This window comes from Plectropomus leopardus, chromosome 2 (assembly GCF_008729295.1).
Source record: "Plectropomus leopardus isolate mb chromosome 2, YSFRI_Pleo_2.0, whole genome shotgun sequence".
Lineage (NCBI taxonomy): Eukaryota > Metazoa > Chordata > Actinopteri > Perciformes > Serranidae > Plectropomus > Plectropomus leopardus.
In genome coordinates this window covers 11682977-11702231 of record NC_056464.1, presented here as the reverse complement: position 1 = coordinate 11702231, position 19255 = coordinate 11682977, and the positions used below count along the sequence as shown (strand labels likewise).

General features: G+C 41.7%; 1 protein-coding gene across 2 annotated transcripts; it reads left to right on the top strand.

Moving 5' to 3' along the window:
* Window positions 1–1055: 1055 nt before the first annotated feature.
* Window positions 1056–17630, top strand: per3 (period circadian clock 3). Of its 2 annotated transcripts, none has more exons than XM_042500964.1 (22): window positions 1056–1208; window positions 5549–5983; window positions 7532–7689; window positions 7823–7941; window positions 8126–8324; window positions 8867–8918; window positions 9483–9631; window positions 10306–10384; window positions 10487–10593; window positions 10844–11000; window positions 11234–11342; window positions 11674–11802; window positions 11898–12006; window positions 12107–12218; window positions 12471–12610; window positions 12730–12891; window positions 13033–13284; window positions 13515–14368; window positions 14458–14650; window positions 14906–15092; window positions 16458–16608; window positions 16699–17630. In XM_042500964.1, the coding sequence occupies exons 2-22, from the start codon at window positions 5688–5690 to the stop codon at window positions 16810–16812; spliced, it is 3828 nt and encodes a 1275-aa protein (XP_042356898.1). In that variant the 5' UTR covers window positions 1056–1208; window positions 5549–5687; the 3' UTR covers window positions 16813–17630. The 2 variants fall into 2 exon arrangements, with proteins under 2 accessions (XP_042356898.1, XP_042356890.1); XM_042500956.1 differs by having other exon boundaries at window positions 7529–7689.
* Window positions 17631–19255: the final 1625 nt, after the last annotated feature.

Sequence of the window (19255 nt, the reverse complement as noted above, 5' to 3'; positions counted from 1 at the left end):
AGGGACTGTGGCCCTGAGGGAAGCGGGCGGTTCTGCCGCACTAGTCACCCAGCCTTGTTTGCCCTGTTATCATGTATATCCAGAGTTAAACACTGACTGTAATAGGTATTAAGTAATAAATAAAATGTTGCAATGCGTCCACTTTTTGTAATGTCTGTTGGGATTTGAAGCATTTATTGTATGATTTTGTTATTTGGTTAAATATTTCTATTTTGGTTTTATATGTATTTATATGTATGTAACAGTCTCCTTCCTGGGACAAAAGGCAAATTTCAGCATTTTAGAGAAATCTAGAAAGTTAAATCTAAAACTCAAATTTAAGGTTCTTTGCAATACCAAATACCATAGTTCACATAAAATAACTTTTCTTCAAGACCAGATTGTAAAACTCACAAAACCAAATCAAGGCTGCAAAAAATGATTGTTTTCAAGCAACCAATTAACAAAGTTTGGTTTACAAAATCTTGGTAAATATTTAAAAATGCCCATTACAAATTGTTAGCACCCTAGTTGGCATTATAAATTTGGTGTCAGTCTGACCAGTTTACCAAAATCCAAAGATATTAACAATCACAGGCCAAGGCTGTCTGGCACATATTCACAGTGAGGAGCACAATCATATCAATCACAAATTCTTTGTAATTCCTTGTAATTATTTCCACGTGACTTAACAAAAACATATTGTTAATATGTCAGAGGACTGACAACAATTCAAATAAGCTAAAAAAATAATAAAAAGTGATCATTTCTTGTCAAATTCATCAAGACACATGACGTGCATCAGCGAGACCATGTAACGGACATATCCATTCATTCAGTAGTAGAGGGGTGGATGCAGCGGGCTCGTAGTGCTTGCACAGCCGACAGCGGGACTTGTTGTCTCTCTGTTGTGTAACATGGAGATCCACGTGAACTACCAGCAAGCCATGACAGACCGGCGTTAGACACGCCCACTGCCCTGTGCTACGTCCAATCACAGGGCAGATGCAATATTCGTCTATCCAATCATCGCGGATTGGGCGGGGTTACATCGCGGCCGCTTCACGTTGCACAAATGTGTCAAGCGCCTCGGAATTGATGACGGTTAAGCTTCGTGACCGCTTGAGACACAATTAAAGAAACAAATACTGTTAATATTGCCCGGTGATCAATTCGACAGAATGCTATTTCTCGGATACTGAAGCGGAGACACACCTGGAGTCGAAAAGGTAAATATTTTATCAGAACACAGAAGATTTGAGGTGTCACTAGCGAGTTGGCTAAACAGGCTAAGCTAACGTTAGCCACCTCGCCCACGACACTAACTACAGAGAACAGAGGATGTAAACAAAATAAATGATCTCGTCTTGAATTAATTAGTCCTAGTATACCGCTGTGAGTGTGTTTTGTGTAGTTCTAGTATGCTTCACGTCTCCAGAGTATGGCTGTAAGCGGTGGTCAGCTGTGTGTATCGCTAATATGTAACCGTTTGCAAAATAACATGTCTGCCACACAGGGGGCTGCAGAGGCGCTCAGCGAGTTAGAAACAAACAATATGTAATGTTACTCTGTCACTGCATGAATAACAACTGCAGTTATCATATTAGCTAACACACTCTTGCTAGCTATCAGATCACGTTACACGGTTACCATTAAGCTCGCTCACTGCCGTGTTAGTATCAGCATATACTCATGTTTGTAGTCTACATTTATACTACAGTTTATCACAAAATTCCATTATAACTGGACACATTTGTGGCAGTATACACAATAATTACATTTTAATGTCATATTTGCTGTCGTGCTGGTTGAGCAGTTTTTGCTGGGGTATTCCCCAAGCCTAAGATGTAACGCTCGTAGTGGTTACTGGGTTTACTGAGGTTACTGGGTTCATACTGGGAGGGGGTAGTGAACCGTCTAATGAGTGTCAGGTTTGTTTTGAGTGGGAGCAGGTCGTGGGATTGCTGTTGAAGTCTGAAAAGCTTTTCTTTTTCTTGCGGATGGAAGCATGTGAAACAGGTATCAATGGGGGCTTTAAATCTCTCCTGTCAGTTGTAATTGTGTGTGTTTACATAACTGTAGTGGTATTCTTGTTTTTTGAGATGACCTATATATAGGTGCACTTACAGGATCACTATACTACTTCTGTCTGCATGTACGTCAACTCATAAATATTTAACCTGTTGTCAGAAGTCAGTCACCCATTTTCACCCCAGTAAGGTGTTTTTCCTTATAAAATAAATGTTAAAATTAAGGTGTAGATAGACCACATTTACACTTAGCCAGACTGTGAATGCCATTATATAATACTGTGATCTCATAATCAAATGTTGGCCTGGGCATGTATATCCTGCAAGGCTTTTACTTCCGTATTTGAAGGGATATTGGGTGGGTGTTTTTACATGCAAGTGAGGCTCAGCTGAGTTTCATCCAACCACAGATCAAATCAAGATGATGGCTTGAGTGTGTCTGAGAAACTCGTTAATACTCCTGTATTGCATTTCATCTCACTTATGTTGTTGCAACTGTATAAACTTAAGCTTGACAGTATAATAGAGAAGAAGCTATTAAACAAAGATTTTAGATTTTTTTCTGACAGACAAAGGACATTTAGGGGAAACAATGGCTGATGGCTCTTTGACCTGGAATTTCACTGTTGTAGTAGTAGATGTTGCAAACTCCCATTTGACCTCAAGTGCCCCCCCCCACACACACAAAAAAAATAGTCAAAGTTGTACTCTTACGGTCAGGATAAAGTGTGGCCCTGCTCTGCTCAGAGTTTTATTTTTTGTTTTACTTCTGGCTTTCATTTATTTTATTTTATTTTTTGGCCATATAAATGTAACTGCATATATGCCATTCAACAGTTTAACTCAACTTGCAGGCTCTCAACTTTTAATAATTAATGAATATTACCTCCATGTCTACAAACATTACTGATGCGAACAAATAATTGACAGTGTATAAATAACTATATATTTGTATGTTTTAACTATTTATTTTACCATTTTAATTTTCATAATCACTATAGTAAATGTCTGGTCAATCAGTTGGAGTGATAGTGTGTTCCAAACACAGATTTCAGTGATATGACTTAACTTTTGTTTACATGGTTGGAGTGTGCTTTAAACAAGAATTTAAACTCACAGTTTTTCCCCTCGAAGGGATAACAGCACAAATTACTAACCTGCCTCTGCACCTTGACCGTGGCCTTATCAGGTTTGTTTTTGTGCTGTAAAATTAAGGCAAGGCCAGAGCATTGTCCCAACACCACAGTTGTCACAGGATTGCGTCTCTGCATTGTACACGCACACACACACACACACACACACACACCCCGATATACATTAATGTCTCAAGTAATGGGAGTATGGCTTATACGCTCTGAATTGAGCAAGCTGGTTATGTAATCCTGCAGTGACGACCTGTTGAACGACGCAGGATATTTTCACTGGCTCCCGTTATCTCTCAGTGTGTCTTCCTCTTTGTCTGTGTTGCACCTATCTTGTCTCACTGCAGTGTGTATATGGTAATAGCTGCAGTTTTTGTTTATTTTTTAATAACTGATACAATCCCTAAAAGGGCTGGCAAGAGGCAGTTGAGTGGAGAAGGCAAATGCGTACATTTGTTTACTTTGTAATATTTTGTATGATTTTAGTAAAAAAAACACCACAGAAAAAAAAACTATTTTGAAATATAAACCAATGTGGGATGTGTTACTGTATCTGTAAAAAAAAAAAAAAAAAAAAAGTAAGTAAGATTTGTCACTTCTGAGTGTCTACAGGGGATTTGAAGTGCAGGTGATTTGGAGGAAAAATGGAGGAAAAATTCTCAACTATTATGCTGGAGAGTATCACGTGATTGTTGTGTTATTGGTGGTGTGTTAAGGCTGGCTTCTGGAAAAGTTGTACCTGTTGTTGGCAGTATTGATGGATGGAATGTGCCCATATGTGTGAATCGTAGATGAGTCACAAAGCAGTGAGTCAGTTTGACAGTCTGATAGTGTAATTGTATTGAATAATGAGGCAGATTGTGTTTGTTCACATTTGAGAAATGAAAAACACAGTCTTATTGCACGAAAGATTTTACTTGTTTATTATTTGATCATATGTTTTTGGCTTTTACATTTGGAGCTTTTGTCACATGATATTTGGCCTTCGTTTTTGGCATTTTAATTTGCTTTGGTTTTTTCCTGCCGAGGTATTTTCAATGGCAGATGTTTTGACAAGTCATATCAGAAAATGCACAGGTGCATCTAATTTTGTCATGAGTGATGGCTCTGCAGAGTGCACCTAAAAGGAATGCAGCAATCATCAGCGTCATTTCTCACAGCTACAAAAACATCTGTTCAGCCTTTTAACAAAAGGATCAACATGCATCACTTTTAAAGGTGTATGTAACATTTTTCTGTCTGCTAGGACAAAACAAGTACAATGTGTCTGCAGGGGCTGGAGCTGGTTCCTCTGCAGGTTTAGTGACTTTGTCATTACCTCCCCAGTAGGAGTGTAACAGCACACAAAATACATGGTTTTGTGTGAAACTCAGTTCTGGGGTCACAGTTTGATGTGTCTCCATCAGTGGGGGTAAAACTAAATAAATAAATACAGAAATAAGTTTTTTAAAAATGTAAGCAACAGTGGTTCAGTGGCCATAATTCTTACTGTGACAGTTTAGACACTCAATACTAAAATATTGCAAATGAGAAAGAAAAAAACCATATTTGAGTATTGCTCAATTGTAAAACTCTGACTTGTTGTTATTCCCTGAACTGCAGTTTCCATTCATTCATAAAAGGTAGGCACACTGGACTGGCTAAAATACACACGTTTGATACAAATCATTGAAATTTACTGACCCGGCTACCCAGGCACAGATGACTAGCATGCTATAGCTCTACCAGAACTTGTGGGGTAAAAGTTCTGCACCACAATTTTCGTTCTGCACGTGAAAATAGTAGGCATAGACTATTTTGATAGTAATTGATTGGATCATAGTGCGTACCAAACCAAGGAGGTAGCATACTTAACAGTTTGGGACGAAAACATGTATTGTTACTATGGCTGGAAAATTGATACTATATGTATATTGTGATATGAGGCAAGATATCTTCCTAGAGTTTTGATATTGTAATTTCACAAGTGTTGTCTTTTCTTGGTTTTAAAGGCTCCAATACAGTAAAGTGAAGCAATGGTTGTTCACTTACTAGACTGTTGTAGTTGTTGTTATTTGCCTTTACCCATGGTATTCTATCCACATTACTAGTAATTATTTATAAGAAATATCACTGGGGAAATATTTTTTAAAGCAGATAAAGTGAACCCTACAATATATATGAACTATACTGATATTGAGGTATTTGGTTTCTTCTTCGCATTATTATTATTTTATATTAATACACAATTTTTAAAATAATATCTTATAATGCAGCCGCACATCTCTCAAATGGATGGTTTTTCAGTCACAGTTTTCAGTCAAATAGTTGTTTTCGACTATGTTTTTAATTCAGTCCTGCAAATGTTTGTTCTGACACTGTTTCTTATCATCTCTCTTTATTTCCTTTATTTTACAGTGGTCAAGGCAGATCCTCACATCTTACTTTAGGCACTAATTGAATGAACATTAATTTATTGTCACCACATGGAACCCATTCCTCTTCTTGAGCACATAAAGACTCTTACTGACCACTGTGACTGGACAAATTATTATTGATGTGTGACCAAAGCATGGAGATGCCTGGAGGTGACAGTGGTCCTGATGGGGAGGAGCCTGCAGCACTGTCCAGCGGAGGAAGAGGAGGAGGAGGAGGAGTGGAGTCGAGGGTGACGTCAGAACAGCAGGACGGAGGGGCACAGTCAAATCGCCTCAGGGGGGAAGAGAGCGGAGCTTCAGGTGGGGATGTGGGGCAGGAAGATGAGGAGATGACTAGCGGATCGCATGACCTTTCCTCTTCGGCCAATCACAGCCCTGGCAGCGTCACAGGATCCACCTCAGCTTCAACTAAGAGGTATTTGCCTGATCGGATGTGTCCTAACTGGTTGACGTATACTCACATAGTACCACAGTGACATAAGGTGCTGCAAAACAAGTTTTAAAATGCAGCACAGCACACCAAAGCAGTGGCTTGCATCACTGAATATCAGCATGCATTTCTGTCATAATGTTGACACCTTTTGCACCTTTTGGTTGCAAAATTACAGTCTTTTTCAACCTAGTTGAGCGGCACAATATTGTTTTGTTTGTTTCTTTGTTTTATTGTTTGTCAGTTTGCAGGATAAACACATTACAAAAGACTGCAATATTGCACTTTGAATCTAGTAATAATGTATTAAATTACATTGTGTATGTAGGTGCCATTTTGTCTGATACACACCATGCTGTTAACTTTCTGACCAATCAGACAGAGCCCTCACTGTTAGGCATCATGCGATAGGTCAGAATCTGCACGCATGCAAGTAAAGGTTTTTTGCATTAGTGTTGCCATACTGTTCTGCGTGCTTGAAGGAGGAATTTGTGTCAAGTGTGGCTAATGGATTTATAAAGAGAACTGGATTCAGTGTTTTGTGTAACCCCCATAGAGCAGGCGGACCAGAGACTGACGCTGTCCAAGATAGCTACTTCCAGTTTAGCGCTATAAATTTGAATGGGGGTAAAATGATTCAATCGTTGGCTCTTCTTGACTTTCCAAATGTTATTGAACTGAATGGATAGTGAGATTAGTCTTTTTGCTGGAGCTGTTATGCTTACAAAAATGTATCCACTGGTTTATAGACTTCTCCTTTGCCATGTAAGTCTATTGGAAAAAGTCTTTTTGGGCCCCATAGCATCAAATGACTGTGAAATTCCACTGTTTGGCCACTTACGAAAATTGGCTCCAAAGTTCTGCGTGCTTTGTGGGGGCCTGAGGGGAACTGGTGCCCATTAGCACGGCAGGCATCGGGCAACATTGTTATTGTGATATTCAGCAGCATTATAGCATATTTTCCTCATATCATGCAGCCGTACAACTTAGGTTTTATTTTTGTAGCTCTGGCTTTAAGTTCTATTCATTGTAACATTGTACTCACCGAAGAAATAGCTGATTCTCCATTGGAGTAAGACACACACTCAGGCAGCTGGTCATACAGGTTATAAACAAGTCTCCAGTTTGGCCAGATCACTTACAGAAACATAAGTCAGCCCCACCACAATTTTGCTAGTTACACAGGGAAAAAACATGTCTACAGCAAAAAGGGATGGTCAAAGTTTCTCTGTAACTGTGATGAATATTTACAAACGGCAAATTTTACAATTTGCCGTTTGTAAAAGAACTGTGTTTGTTTATGAAGAAGTGGTGGCTTTATATTCTGTGTATATGCAAAAGAGTCCAGACCTCTTAGAGCGTAGAGTACAGGTCTGCTTCCTGTCCCCAGAGTCAAAACCTGTAATAAAGAATAAGCATTCAGTCTTTATGCAACACATATCTGGAACAAACTCCCAGAGGACTTGTGTTCTGCTTCAACTTTCAGTTCTTTTAAATCACAGTCAAGTTAACCTCTCTGAATGTGTGTAGCAGTGAGAACACCAATGGTAGCAGAGGGCAGGCCCACAGAGAGGTGATGGTCACAGTGGCTGAGATGAAGAAGAGGATTCCATCAGACAAACGCAGTCGCAGCAAAGCCAGCACTGTGGAGGCCTTACAATACGCACTCAACTGTGTCAAACAAGTGCAAGGTAAACTCAGTAACACTTTGAAAATGTTTTGTTTTTTTTTTCTTTGAAATCAGACTAGTGCTTGTTTTCTCCAAAAAGCTTGATATCAGTTGGTCTTGTTTCAGACAGCATGTGTTTGTGTTTTCCTCTGCAGCCAACAGCGAATACTACAAACTGCTGATGCGAAATGGCCAGGATGAGAGGAGAGATGCTACTGTTTGCACCCTGGAGGAGTTGGAGAGAGTCACATCTGAACACACACTTAAAAACACGGTATAAACACACTCTCACACACATACGTATGCTTACATACCCATGTGCACGATTATTTTTGCCTCACGCCAGGGCATGTGTGTGAGTGTATGTGTGTTTACTGCCTTTGCGTGTGTCTGTGACTTGGCTCGCTTGTGTGCGTGTTTCCACGTGTGCGTGCGTACGTCTCTGTGTCTGTGTGTAGGACTCCTTTGTGGTGGTTTTCTCCCTGTCGAGCGGACGCGTGCTGTATGCGTCGGAGCAGGCTCCCAGCATCCTGTGCTGCAAGAGGAAGTTCCTGGAGTCGGCCAAGTTTGTGGAGCTGCTCTACCACCAAGACGTTAATGTCTTCTATTCGCACACGGCTCAGCCGCATCTGCCCCCCTGGAGCAACTCTCATACAGGTGTGTTTGGACCACATTTATTCAACTTTATTAGGTTTTGGTTTAATTTCAGTGTTATTTTGGCATGTATTAGATAACTGAAGTTTTTGGTTTGTTATTGTTATTTATTACAGTTTGTTTAGTTTGTATTAGTGGTTATTCAGTTATAGCGTAGGTTCATTGTTTTCCTAGGGCATGGTGTTTTCACAGAAAAACTTTTTTTTTTTTGTTTCAGCATAAACTCATGTCAGAAAAATGTACGGTGAGATTCAGCAGCTGTGACTTACTCATGAATAATTGCATAAAGAAAAAAAATACTGACAACACAATACAAAACAGCCAATACATTAGTTTAAATGTATTTTGGTCAGGTTTACAAGTAAATAAGTTAGTTATATATTAGAATTCTCAGGTTGTATTCAAAATAACTGTATATTTGATTTTATAACTGTGTTTTCAAATGATATTGTCATATTTTTTGTAATAATTGTGAATCATTGGAGATTACTGAGAGAATGAAAAAGACTGGCAGATAACACATTTTTCTCCATTTGTCTCTGCAGCGGGGGTTCTGTTTGACTGTGCTCAGGTCAAGTCTTTCTTCTGCAGAATCAGGTCAGTATCTTACTTCTGTTCTCATCTTTTCTCATCTTTCCTTTAAAAGGGCCTCCCATAAATCTGTGATTTCACAGTAATGGAAATTCAGTGGGGAAGAAATGGTTATGTTGAGAAACTGAATCACAGATTGTTTTGGAACAGTCAATTTTGAAACTCAGGTAAGGTAAGAAGGTATTCAGCGTTTGAACTGATATGATTTAGCAGCACTAACAAATACTGTGAAAATGCATCCTCTTCAAGACCCAACTCTTTCGGAAAATTATGAGCCACAAGCACCCATCTTTACCTCTAGATTGCAGTGAAGCACAGCTGAAAGTCACTTTCAAAATCTCCTCATACATCCTGCCAACCCCAGAGGACTTTGTGACTTATGCAGCTAAAGAGAGAACAAGTTAGCACAAATTGTTTTAAGCAATTTGTTTTGTTCATTAAAGATGGAGGTGTGGCTGTAGTCTGGATCCATGTAATGGCCGTATAATTTTGTCAGTGTTTAGTAGTAGAAATGTCTTATGTTTACTTCATAAATCACGGTAGACATTACAATTTAAATTCATGTTTTAGGGGTGGGAAGGACCGTGAGGGTGAGATGCGTTACAACCCGTTTCGGGTAACACCCTACCTGCTGACGGTGCAGGGAACAGGAAGCATTGAGGAAGAGGAGGAGCCATGTTGCCTGGCGCTGGCTGAACGCATCATCTCTGGATATGAGGGTAAGATTATTAGCACCACAAACTGCACAAAACCCAAACAGCCTTTACCAATGAAAAGTTAACAAGTTGTTTATTTACTTCATTTTTTTCTTATTGAGAATATCTCTTGTTTCTGAGAAAAGTCCCTTTGACACATTGTGATGGTGAAAGTGTTTGTTGCGTGAACCCAAGCTTAAGGGCCTCATATGTCTAAAGAATCCTTAGGTTTAGTTTTTTTAAATGCATTTGCACTCACCACAGATAGTCCCATAAAGACTGAAGAAGAAGATGTCCTTAAATGGTGCTTTATTTACCACCACATACAGAACATAGTATGCAAACCACTCTGTATTAGACTGTGAAATGATGTGTGGTTTCTGCAGCATATTAAAGTAGGAATAATATGCATTTATGATCATGCTCAGTATGCAATTTACCATTATTCCAACTATATGAAACTACATAACACTGAACAGAAAGTAAAAATTTACTGTCGAAGCTGGAAACTGAATACAGCCATCATTGGCGTCGTTCCCTAATTGGCTGAGACGTTATTTGCTACTTAATGCTACATGGTGGCAAATGAACCTACTGACCTATTTTATTGGTCCACAAGGAGGAGCTCAAGTATTATTCAAAAGCCCTAACGCTGACCTTTTAAACACGTATCTCATTGGTCTTATTCGCTCATGCAGCTCCTCGGATCCCCATGGACAAGCGCATCTTCACCACAACTCATTCACCCGGCTGCGTGTTCCTGGAAGTGGATGACAGGTCAGACACACACACACACACACACACACACAATCAGAGTTAACGTTGAAGTTTGAAAATGCAGTGTATTGATGAGGCTAATTTGATGGACATAATCCACAGGGCTGTGCCACTGCTAGGATACCTTCCCCAGGATCTGATCGGCACGTCATTGTTGACTTTCATTCACCCGGACGACCGTCTCCTCATGCTGTCTATGCACCGGAAAGGTACGTGATAAAGGAGGACGTTCAAAAAATAGACCCTGTTAGTTTGCTGAGATGACAATTTGTCATTGAGTTTGACACTAATCATAGTAAAACAATCGGTAAGTTAATCAGTAACATAAATACTTAGTTGCTCCCCATATTGGGATCCACTCACAGTGTTGCTCATAGTGACCAATCGGTGACGCAGTCTGCCACATCTTCATCCCTGTCTTGTTATTTTTTCCTCTCAAACTCTTCATGATGTGTGTAGTGTTGAAGTATGCGGGCCAGTCTCCATTTGAGCACTCTCCGATGCGCATGCGTTGTCAGAATGGAGACCACATCACCTTGGACACCAGCTGGTCCAGCTTCATCAACCCTTGGAGCCGCAAGGTGGCCTTCATCATCGGACGGCATAAAGTCAGGACGTAAGTAGCAACAGCATAACATTAAACAACTTTAAAGCATTTAATTCACAAATACAGCCTCCGTGCTTTCTGTGCGCTCAGGTGGAGGATTAAATTTGCACAGTCCGTCCTGTAATCCACCTGCTTTATGGGAAAGTGCTGCATCAGCTTTGTTGTTGTTGCTAAGAGAGTTATTAAATGAAATGATGTCAGGATAAAGGTGACATCACTCTGTTGTCCTCTTTTGCCGCCAGGAGTTCACTGAATGAGGATGTTTTCGCTGCACCGACGAAGGAGGATGTCCCAGTCACCTTTGAGGAGATTAAAGATCTGCAAGCAAAAATCTATAAGCTTTTCCTGCAGGTCATTATTTCAGCCCTCAAAAACTAAATATAATTTAAATACGTATCAAAATGTATCATTTGATAATGAACAATGAATTTCATAACATGTTTTATCACCCAACTGTATATTTGATAGTGATCTACATGTCTATAGATGTACACATTAACTAATACAAACACACACCTGGTACAAACAAAATCACTTAAAATGACATTAGCATGAGAGGCATTTAAACACAAAATTAAACAGGTGCAAGTACGCCTCTCCCTACACACACATGGCTTTTACTTTATCTTTCTGTCTGTGTGTCAGAGTTTCTCCAGCATTTCCTTGTGTTTCTTCTCCACAGCCGGTCCATAACAATGGTTCCAGTGGTTACGGCAGTTTGGGAAGTAATGGCTCTCATGAGCACTACATCAGTGTAGCTTCTTCAAGTGACAGCAACGGAAACCTGTGGGAGGACTCACACCGGGAACCGGTGAGACACCACAGTGACAACACAAGCCAGGAAGTCAGTGTTATACCTGCTGCCAAGGATAATCATGCTAATAAAATATATGTGTTTTATTGTAGATGACTTTGCAGCAGATCTGTGCTGATGTTAATAGAGTCAAGAGCTGGGGCCAGCAGGCTTATCTGGGCTCCAACCACAAAATTTCTCTTCTTGGCAAACCAGCTACAGGTAATGCAGCTCCAAGTACGAATGCAAAACATAGAAAATATACAACATCAAAATGTGCAAATGTTTAGATGTTGGCTAAAATAACCCTCTATTCTCCCAGCACGTCTGCCGCCTGTAGTCACCAACCCTGAGGTCAGAGATCGAGAAGAAGGCAGGAAGCAAACGCATATTCCCTCCTATCAGCAGATCAACTGTGTGGACAACATCATCAGGTGTGTGGTGGTTGCTTTAGCGCTCTGAGTCCACATCTACACTCGTAGGTCTTCATTTTAAAACAATCTCCGAGCATTCCGAGCATTTTAGCACCATTTCAAACTGAGCTCTATCCATATTATCACAGTCGGAAATACATGTCACATGCCCATTCACATGAAAAACACAGTAGTAATAAAAAAACAAAATAAAGCATCAAAAAAGCTCCCAATTCCAATCGCACTCTTAACTGTGTGTTTTCTGCTTTCCAGATATTTGGAGAGCTGTACAGGCCCCGCCCTCAAGCGGAGGAGTGACTCTCATTCCCTGGACACCTCCTCATCCTCATCCTCTACCTCAGAGGATGACAAGCCAGCTGAAGCCACCGACGTAGCTCAGGCCAGCTCCGATGGTATAAACACACCACCTACACCACACAGTTTACTACTCGCTTAAAATTTGGGTAATCGTCTATTATTTTTTCTGCAAAAGCATCATTAACTGTCACACTTGTTTCTCCTCACTTTGCAGTGGTGTTGGACAGTGCAGCATCAGTGGCCCCTACGGCCGCAGCAGTTGTTGGAGCGCCTCTGACAGACATGACAATGTCCACTAAGGCCATGAGCGTGGTCTCCGTCACCAGCCAGTGTTCGTACAGCAGCACTATCGTCCATGTGCCACAGCCTGAATCAGGTAAAAATACACTTACATGTGCGCGTCAGAACATTGTTGTCACTCAGAGGCTCTTTTGCAACTGCTCTGTAGATCTTACATTATAATCAATGCCTGTTAACTGTCTGTTGAACATGTTTTTCCCCTAATGTTCTCCCACAGAGGCCACGGCACTGGAGGACGCCCCGATGGGCAGTGAGCCCGCTGATGCTGCTCCGACCTCTGTCCGTCCAGCCCCAAGTCCTGCCACAGAGGAACCACGGTTTGTAGGCCTCACTAAAGAGGTGCTGTCAGCCCACACCCAGAAGGAGGAGCAAGAGTATGTGGATCGATTCCGCCATCGGATCCTCCAGAGTCCCTACAGCTCATATCTGCAGCTGGACAACAGCTCAATGGCTCACTCCCACCACCCAGGTGTGTTTTTACTGAAGAATATTTATATGATTTTTAACAGGACACCTTATTTATATATATGTGTGTGTGTGTGTGTGTGTGTGTGTGTGTGTGATTTACTGCAAAATCTGTCCATATCAGCGATGCACTCCAGTCATCTCTCCACTTTGTCACATATGTCTCAGTCCTGTCCATAACTTCAGCCACCTTAGATCAAACTTATTCTGCAACCTCTGTCCGTCTCACTGCAGGAGATTACCTACGTCCGGTGAGCGCTGGTGGACTGAACCGCTCTAGGAGAGGAAAGCCCAGATACAAGCGCCCCAAACCGCAGGGTTCTTCAGACAGCTACGCCTCCCCCGCTGGCCCTTCTCGCCGTGTCCCAGACTCCTCATGGCCCTCCTCAGAGTCCTCACAGCCCCAAATGGGGGTGCCCTTCAACCAAACGTCCCCACTCCAGGCGCCATTCTTCCCCATGATGGCGACGCAGCCTGGTCCTGAGCCCAGACCACAACAGGTGCCTGAACCAACCCCCATGGTGCCACAGCCTCCTGACCAAAGCCAGCTCAGCTACAGTTTCAACATCATGCAGCCTGCTCAGAGCCTGCTGGGCATGCAGCCAATCCAAATGGAGCCCTTTCATACTCTGCAGAACTTTCCCAACCTGCAACCCATGGCTCCAGTCCAGGGCATCAACCCGTACATGACTCCAGTCATGGCTGTCATCCTGCCCAACTACCCAACATTCACTCCAGGTTACCCGTCCAGTTACCCACCGCCTGCGCCTTCCATGCTTCCCCAGGCTCCCGTCACCATGTCAGGCTTTGCTCCTGGTGGTGTCCCCTTCCCTCAGCCCCAGTTCCAAACCCAGCCTGCCCCTCTCCCTCAGACATGCTTGGGCTCTCTGCTCTGCTCACCCAGAGCCAGCTCCTCTGTCGGGGAAGAGGAGGAAGCAGCCGGGCCTCGAGCTTTATTCTCCAGCTCTCGATCGAGTTCTCCGCTGCAGCTGAACTTGCTGCAGGAGGAGCTACCAAAGCCGAACGAAGGGCAGAGCAGCACCGGGCACAACCACACCGAGAGCCTCCATGAACAACATGCCAACCAGGTCAGTCTGTCATACATATCCAGAATACCTTGATAGACAGGCATAAGTGCTTGGCTAATTTCTAACTGTTAAACCTTTGCCTTGATCAGGGTGATAACCCCAGTGAGTCTGGGAACCATGACGCTCAGTCTACATCCAGTGAGCTGCTTGACCTGTTGCTGCAGGAGGATGCCAGGTCAGGGACTGGCTCCAACGCCTCAGGGTCTGGGTCAGGGGAGTCTGGAGGCTCCCTGGGATCTGGCTCTGGATCTGGCTCCAATGGAACCTCCACCTCACACACTGGTAAGAGAGAAAACACACACACATACATAAGAGACAGAAACAAGCACTGCCCCTTTGACAATATTTGTGACAAACATTCACAGTTGAAACAACCTGCACTGAACACTGATTTCAATGCATTTTATGACACATTGCAAATGAGTAAAGGAAGTTGAGCACTTCTCAAGCAGTTGAGGACACTGTAAGACAGAGGAGCAACAGTTTCGCTTTCTGAAAGGGCCAAATGACTGATACAGATCTCCTCCTCGCATACAGGCAGCAGCAACAGCAGCAAATACTTTGCCAGCAATGATTCATCGGACACATCACGCAAAGCCCGTAAGAGCCAGGAGGCACCGGCAGAGCACCAACACAGCTTTGACACTCGGGTGGACAACTCTCTGTGGGGCATGATCCAGCACACGCCGGAGCATGTCATGATGACGTACCAGATCCACACCAGGTACACACAAAGAAACATTTGTGTTGACATTACACACTGACATGTGGCCATAAAAACATTTCAACCTGAGCAGAGAATCAATGTGATTTGCAGTGAAATCCACCATTTTATGGGGGGAAGATGTACTATAAAGCAATACTCATATTATATTGTATTTATATGTAATGATTATAAGATGGTATACCCCTTTTTGCAGTATGTTTTTGGATTAAATTTTTTTTTAATATAAATACTTTAAATGAAACCAACCTTGGCAAAAATATAATATTTACCCTCTTTTAAATGCACTGTAATGTGTACATGTTTAATTTTTCGTTTTCATAATTGAGCAGTTAATTCAGTTTTTGGTGACTTTAGAAGCTGAATAACAGCTCTGGTAAAATGTATTCCTTACTCATGTTTTCCAGTTCCCTGTCAAGGTCTTTGAAGCATCTGGTTTTGGGACCAGGAAATGATCAGCATTAAAAAAAAAAAAAAAAACAGCCACAGAATTTTATAATAAATGTAAAAAGTGATTTTTGTATGATTTCAAAAGCTAAACTTCTAATAAATACATCTGCTGATCATGAACTCTGTTCAGGAACCAATCCTATAATTGACCTGCATGTAGTCTATTAATGCAAATCATTAGTAGTAGTGGTAACACGTACGCACGTCAGCACAGGTTATTTCCCTGATGAAATGTCAAAATCTTGCCCATGCCTTGTCTTCACAAAGAAGTCATAGACTGTTAAATCTCTTCCTTTGACATGACTCTAATGCAAACAATAGTGTGTATGATATTATAATGTGCGTCGATGTAACCCATGATTATCATTAGTCTTTTAGAATTGGCAAGATCTGTGCTGTCTGGTTCTTGTTTGTTAATGTAAAATTAATAGGGGGGGGGGGAGTAAATGTGAACAGGGACTGAACCAGAACTTATATGCAACATTGTATCATTTTTGTTCCCTTGGTGAGGACCAAATGAACCCAACTACAAGTGTGACAGCACCCTTAATAACATTGCGCGATACCGTACGGCTGACTGACAGTTGTTTGATGACTCAGTCTCTTTCATTTCCTTGAACTTTATGTTAACATCAAAGCTACTTCTCAGACCTGGTTTTAACACAGCAAACTGATTTATTTTTCTGGACAAATACAGTTTTCACTGGAGTTGTCCTCACATGAGGGTAGCTACTAAAAGATACGGTGAAATGTAGCTCTAAAGGTGCCCTCTGCTGATTTGATTGTGTAACGACATTGTCCAAGTCAGAAATGTAATACTAAAAAGAAAAAGGAAAAAAAAGTATTTTCTTATACTGTATGTGTAAGGTGTTGTTTAACTCATCGTCCTTGTATTTGGTCTTTTCTCTCCTCCAGGGACCAGAATGAGGTGTTGGCAGAGGACAGGGAGAAACTGCGGGTGCTTCAGCCCCTCCAGCCCTGGTTCACCCAGGAGCAGAGAGAGGAGCTGGCTGAGGTCCATCCCTGGATCCAACAGCACACCATCCCACAGGAGATAGACACACAGGTGTGTATGTCTTAATCACACACACCCTACAAACATATTTATGTCACTGCTCGACTGAACACACGTCTAAAGCATCTTTGTGTCTCACAGGGTTGTGTGAGTTGTAACTCGGGCCCAGGGGTCATCCACTCCCCTCCTCACCCCACTGCCCCCGATAGCTCGTCCCCTCAGCAGGACCCTATCGGACCTGTGGTGGACACTTGAGAGACCTGGGTCTCGATCAACCCAGCTCTCAACCAGCCCTGCCAGAAACCTCAACAACTCCCACCATGCATCTCTTCTGACCAATATGGAGGAGTGGGTCCCTATGCTTTAGTTTGACATGATTTGTAAAGGTATCAGAGGCTGGGCCAGGCCCAGAGAGAAAGAGGAGGCAAAAGACATGGGCATTTTCTCATTTTCTCCGTCAGCCTAATGTGACTGCCTTTGTCGGACCATAAAAATTCTACCTTTCTTCTTTTTGTGTTGAGGGACCCCTGTAAGGGGTTCAGTTTGTATTTAAGACTGACCAGTAATTGGCACCATGGACAACCTGACACTCAATATAGGAAGATGGTCCCATGGTTGATGCCCCTAAACAAGAGCACTGTGTACGCGCACACACACACACACGGTCTGTCGGACGAGTGTGACTAGGAGACAAAGACAGTGCTGGCCCAGTTTGAGTATCAGAACACACACCAGACTCTTCTCCAGAGACGTGGAGTGCAGGTTGTACAGTAAATGTACCACAACTTAACTGCATAGTAACGTACCATGCTTGACACATGGTAGATTTGGTTTTTTTGTTGTTTTTTTTGACATGAGGACAAAGACACATTTGCTGCTCTCTGTTTATAATGTTCAGATTCTAGTCTTGTAAGTTAATTGTTATTGGAGTGTATCTTGTTATTCCATAGGTTGCTTTCCTCTTGTCTAGAACATTAGTTTTTATGTTACTCAGTCTCACGAACAACAGCAAACGTGATGATCATTTCAATTTAAATTTAGTGCTACAACACAAGTCCATCCCCAATGTCCCAAACATCCTGTAACGAGCCCCCCCCCCCCCCACACCGCAGTGTCCTGGTCATCACCCTACAGTAACTGTAGCTTACCTTTAATTGTAAACGCACAGCTTGGCCCCAAATGTCCTCTGATCCTGGGTTTACTTACTGAATGAATTTCCTCTTAGACTCTGTGTCTGTTTGACTGACTGTGTGTGTGTGTGTGTGTGTGTGTGTGTGTGTGTGTGTGTGTGTGTGTGTGTGTGTGTGTGAATGAGACCTGAAGAGGGGAATTAATGAACCCATTGTAGTTCTGTGAATGTTGTCGCTCTTTTTCCCGCACTGGCTTCAGATTGCAGGTGAGTGAGTGAGTGATCTGACCGATTGAAAGCTGCTTCCTTCGATACAGTTGTTCAACAGCGTAAAACAGACCAGGGTTTTCTACAGTTTTTAGATTGAAAGTATATTACAGTACAGTATGTATTTTATAGAAAAAGGACACAAAACAAACTTCACAAAGTTTATAAAAAGCCATTTGTCTTGAATTCAGGGACTGTTTGTTTGTGACACAAAGGAATGAATAAATGAACTATGTACCGAACGTGCACTTAGCTGTGACTGTATGTTGAAGGAGTACTTTGCCCAAAAAAATGACCATTTGTACAACAATTACTCAGCCCGTGTTACGTTAAGAAAACTGCCTCTCCAGTGAGAATCCAAATCACTCCATTGTTTAACAATGCCAAGACTAGATCAAAATATTTGTTTACAAACTCTCACACACCTCGTGCAGTATAACTCAAGTCTTTTTTATCCAGTCGTATGCTCAGAACTTACCAAACACATACATTTATGCTGAAACCTTCAGAGTTGGAACACTTCAGCATAAACAGTTTCAGGCACTGACTTTTAGCCTGCGTTACTTGTATGCAGGAGTGTTTTAAGAAGTCATGTTTTAGCGAAAATGCACGTGTTCGAGAAGTACTGCGCATTTGACTGGATAAACCAGGGTCGGAAATAGTTTTATTGTTAAACGCTGTTGTTTATGATTTTGAGGTTTTTCTCTGTTTTTGGGATTCTTCACTCACCGTTTAGGCTTGCAAGAAAGACACTTTTCTCACAAATTCAACACAGTACACTTAGGTAATTAACGGACAGGCGATCATATGGTGGTTGAATGGCTGAAGTATTCCTTAAAGCACAATACACAAAAAAATTGCTATGTTAAAACTTAGTGTCATGGATGAAAATGTACAGCTTGTATACATCAGTGGTACCAGTTGGTGCAGCCTCAACACAAAACATAACAAATGTCTGACATCAGCAGAAAAGTGTGTACATACATACAAATGTGAACTTGACACCACGACTGGGAGCAGAAACTTAAGCTGACAAAGCAGATAATCTACTTTTTAAACACAGAAGCCGCCAATAACATCATAGTTAGCCGCATTACATTGACTTCAGTGCTGGAATAGAGCCATCGTTCATCTTATTTGTTCAAACTGCTTTTGCTGTGAAGTGAAATGATCTGTTACGGAAAAGGTCTATGAATCTGGTTCGTTTTGGAAAGATTAAGATACATAAGAGACATGAGAGTCAAATCCAAAACATTAAGAAGCTTATTTTGCTCTCAACTTTGAAATGAGGGAATGAAAAAT

Coding starts and splice junctions, on each gene's coding strand:
- per3 (XM_042500956.1), top strand. CDS start 5,688: ATGTGTGACCAAAGCATGGAGATGCCTGGAGGTGACAGTGGTCCTGAT. Junction 7,942..8,125: donor AACACACACTTAAAAACACG/GTATAAACACAC, acceptor GTCTGTGTGTAG/GACTCCTTTGTGGTGGTTTT. Junction 14,369..14,457: donor ATGAACAACATGCCAACCAG/GTCAGTCTGTCA, acceptor TGCCTTGATCAG/GGTGATAACCCCAGTGAGTC.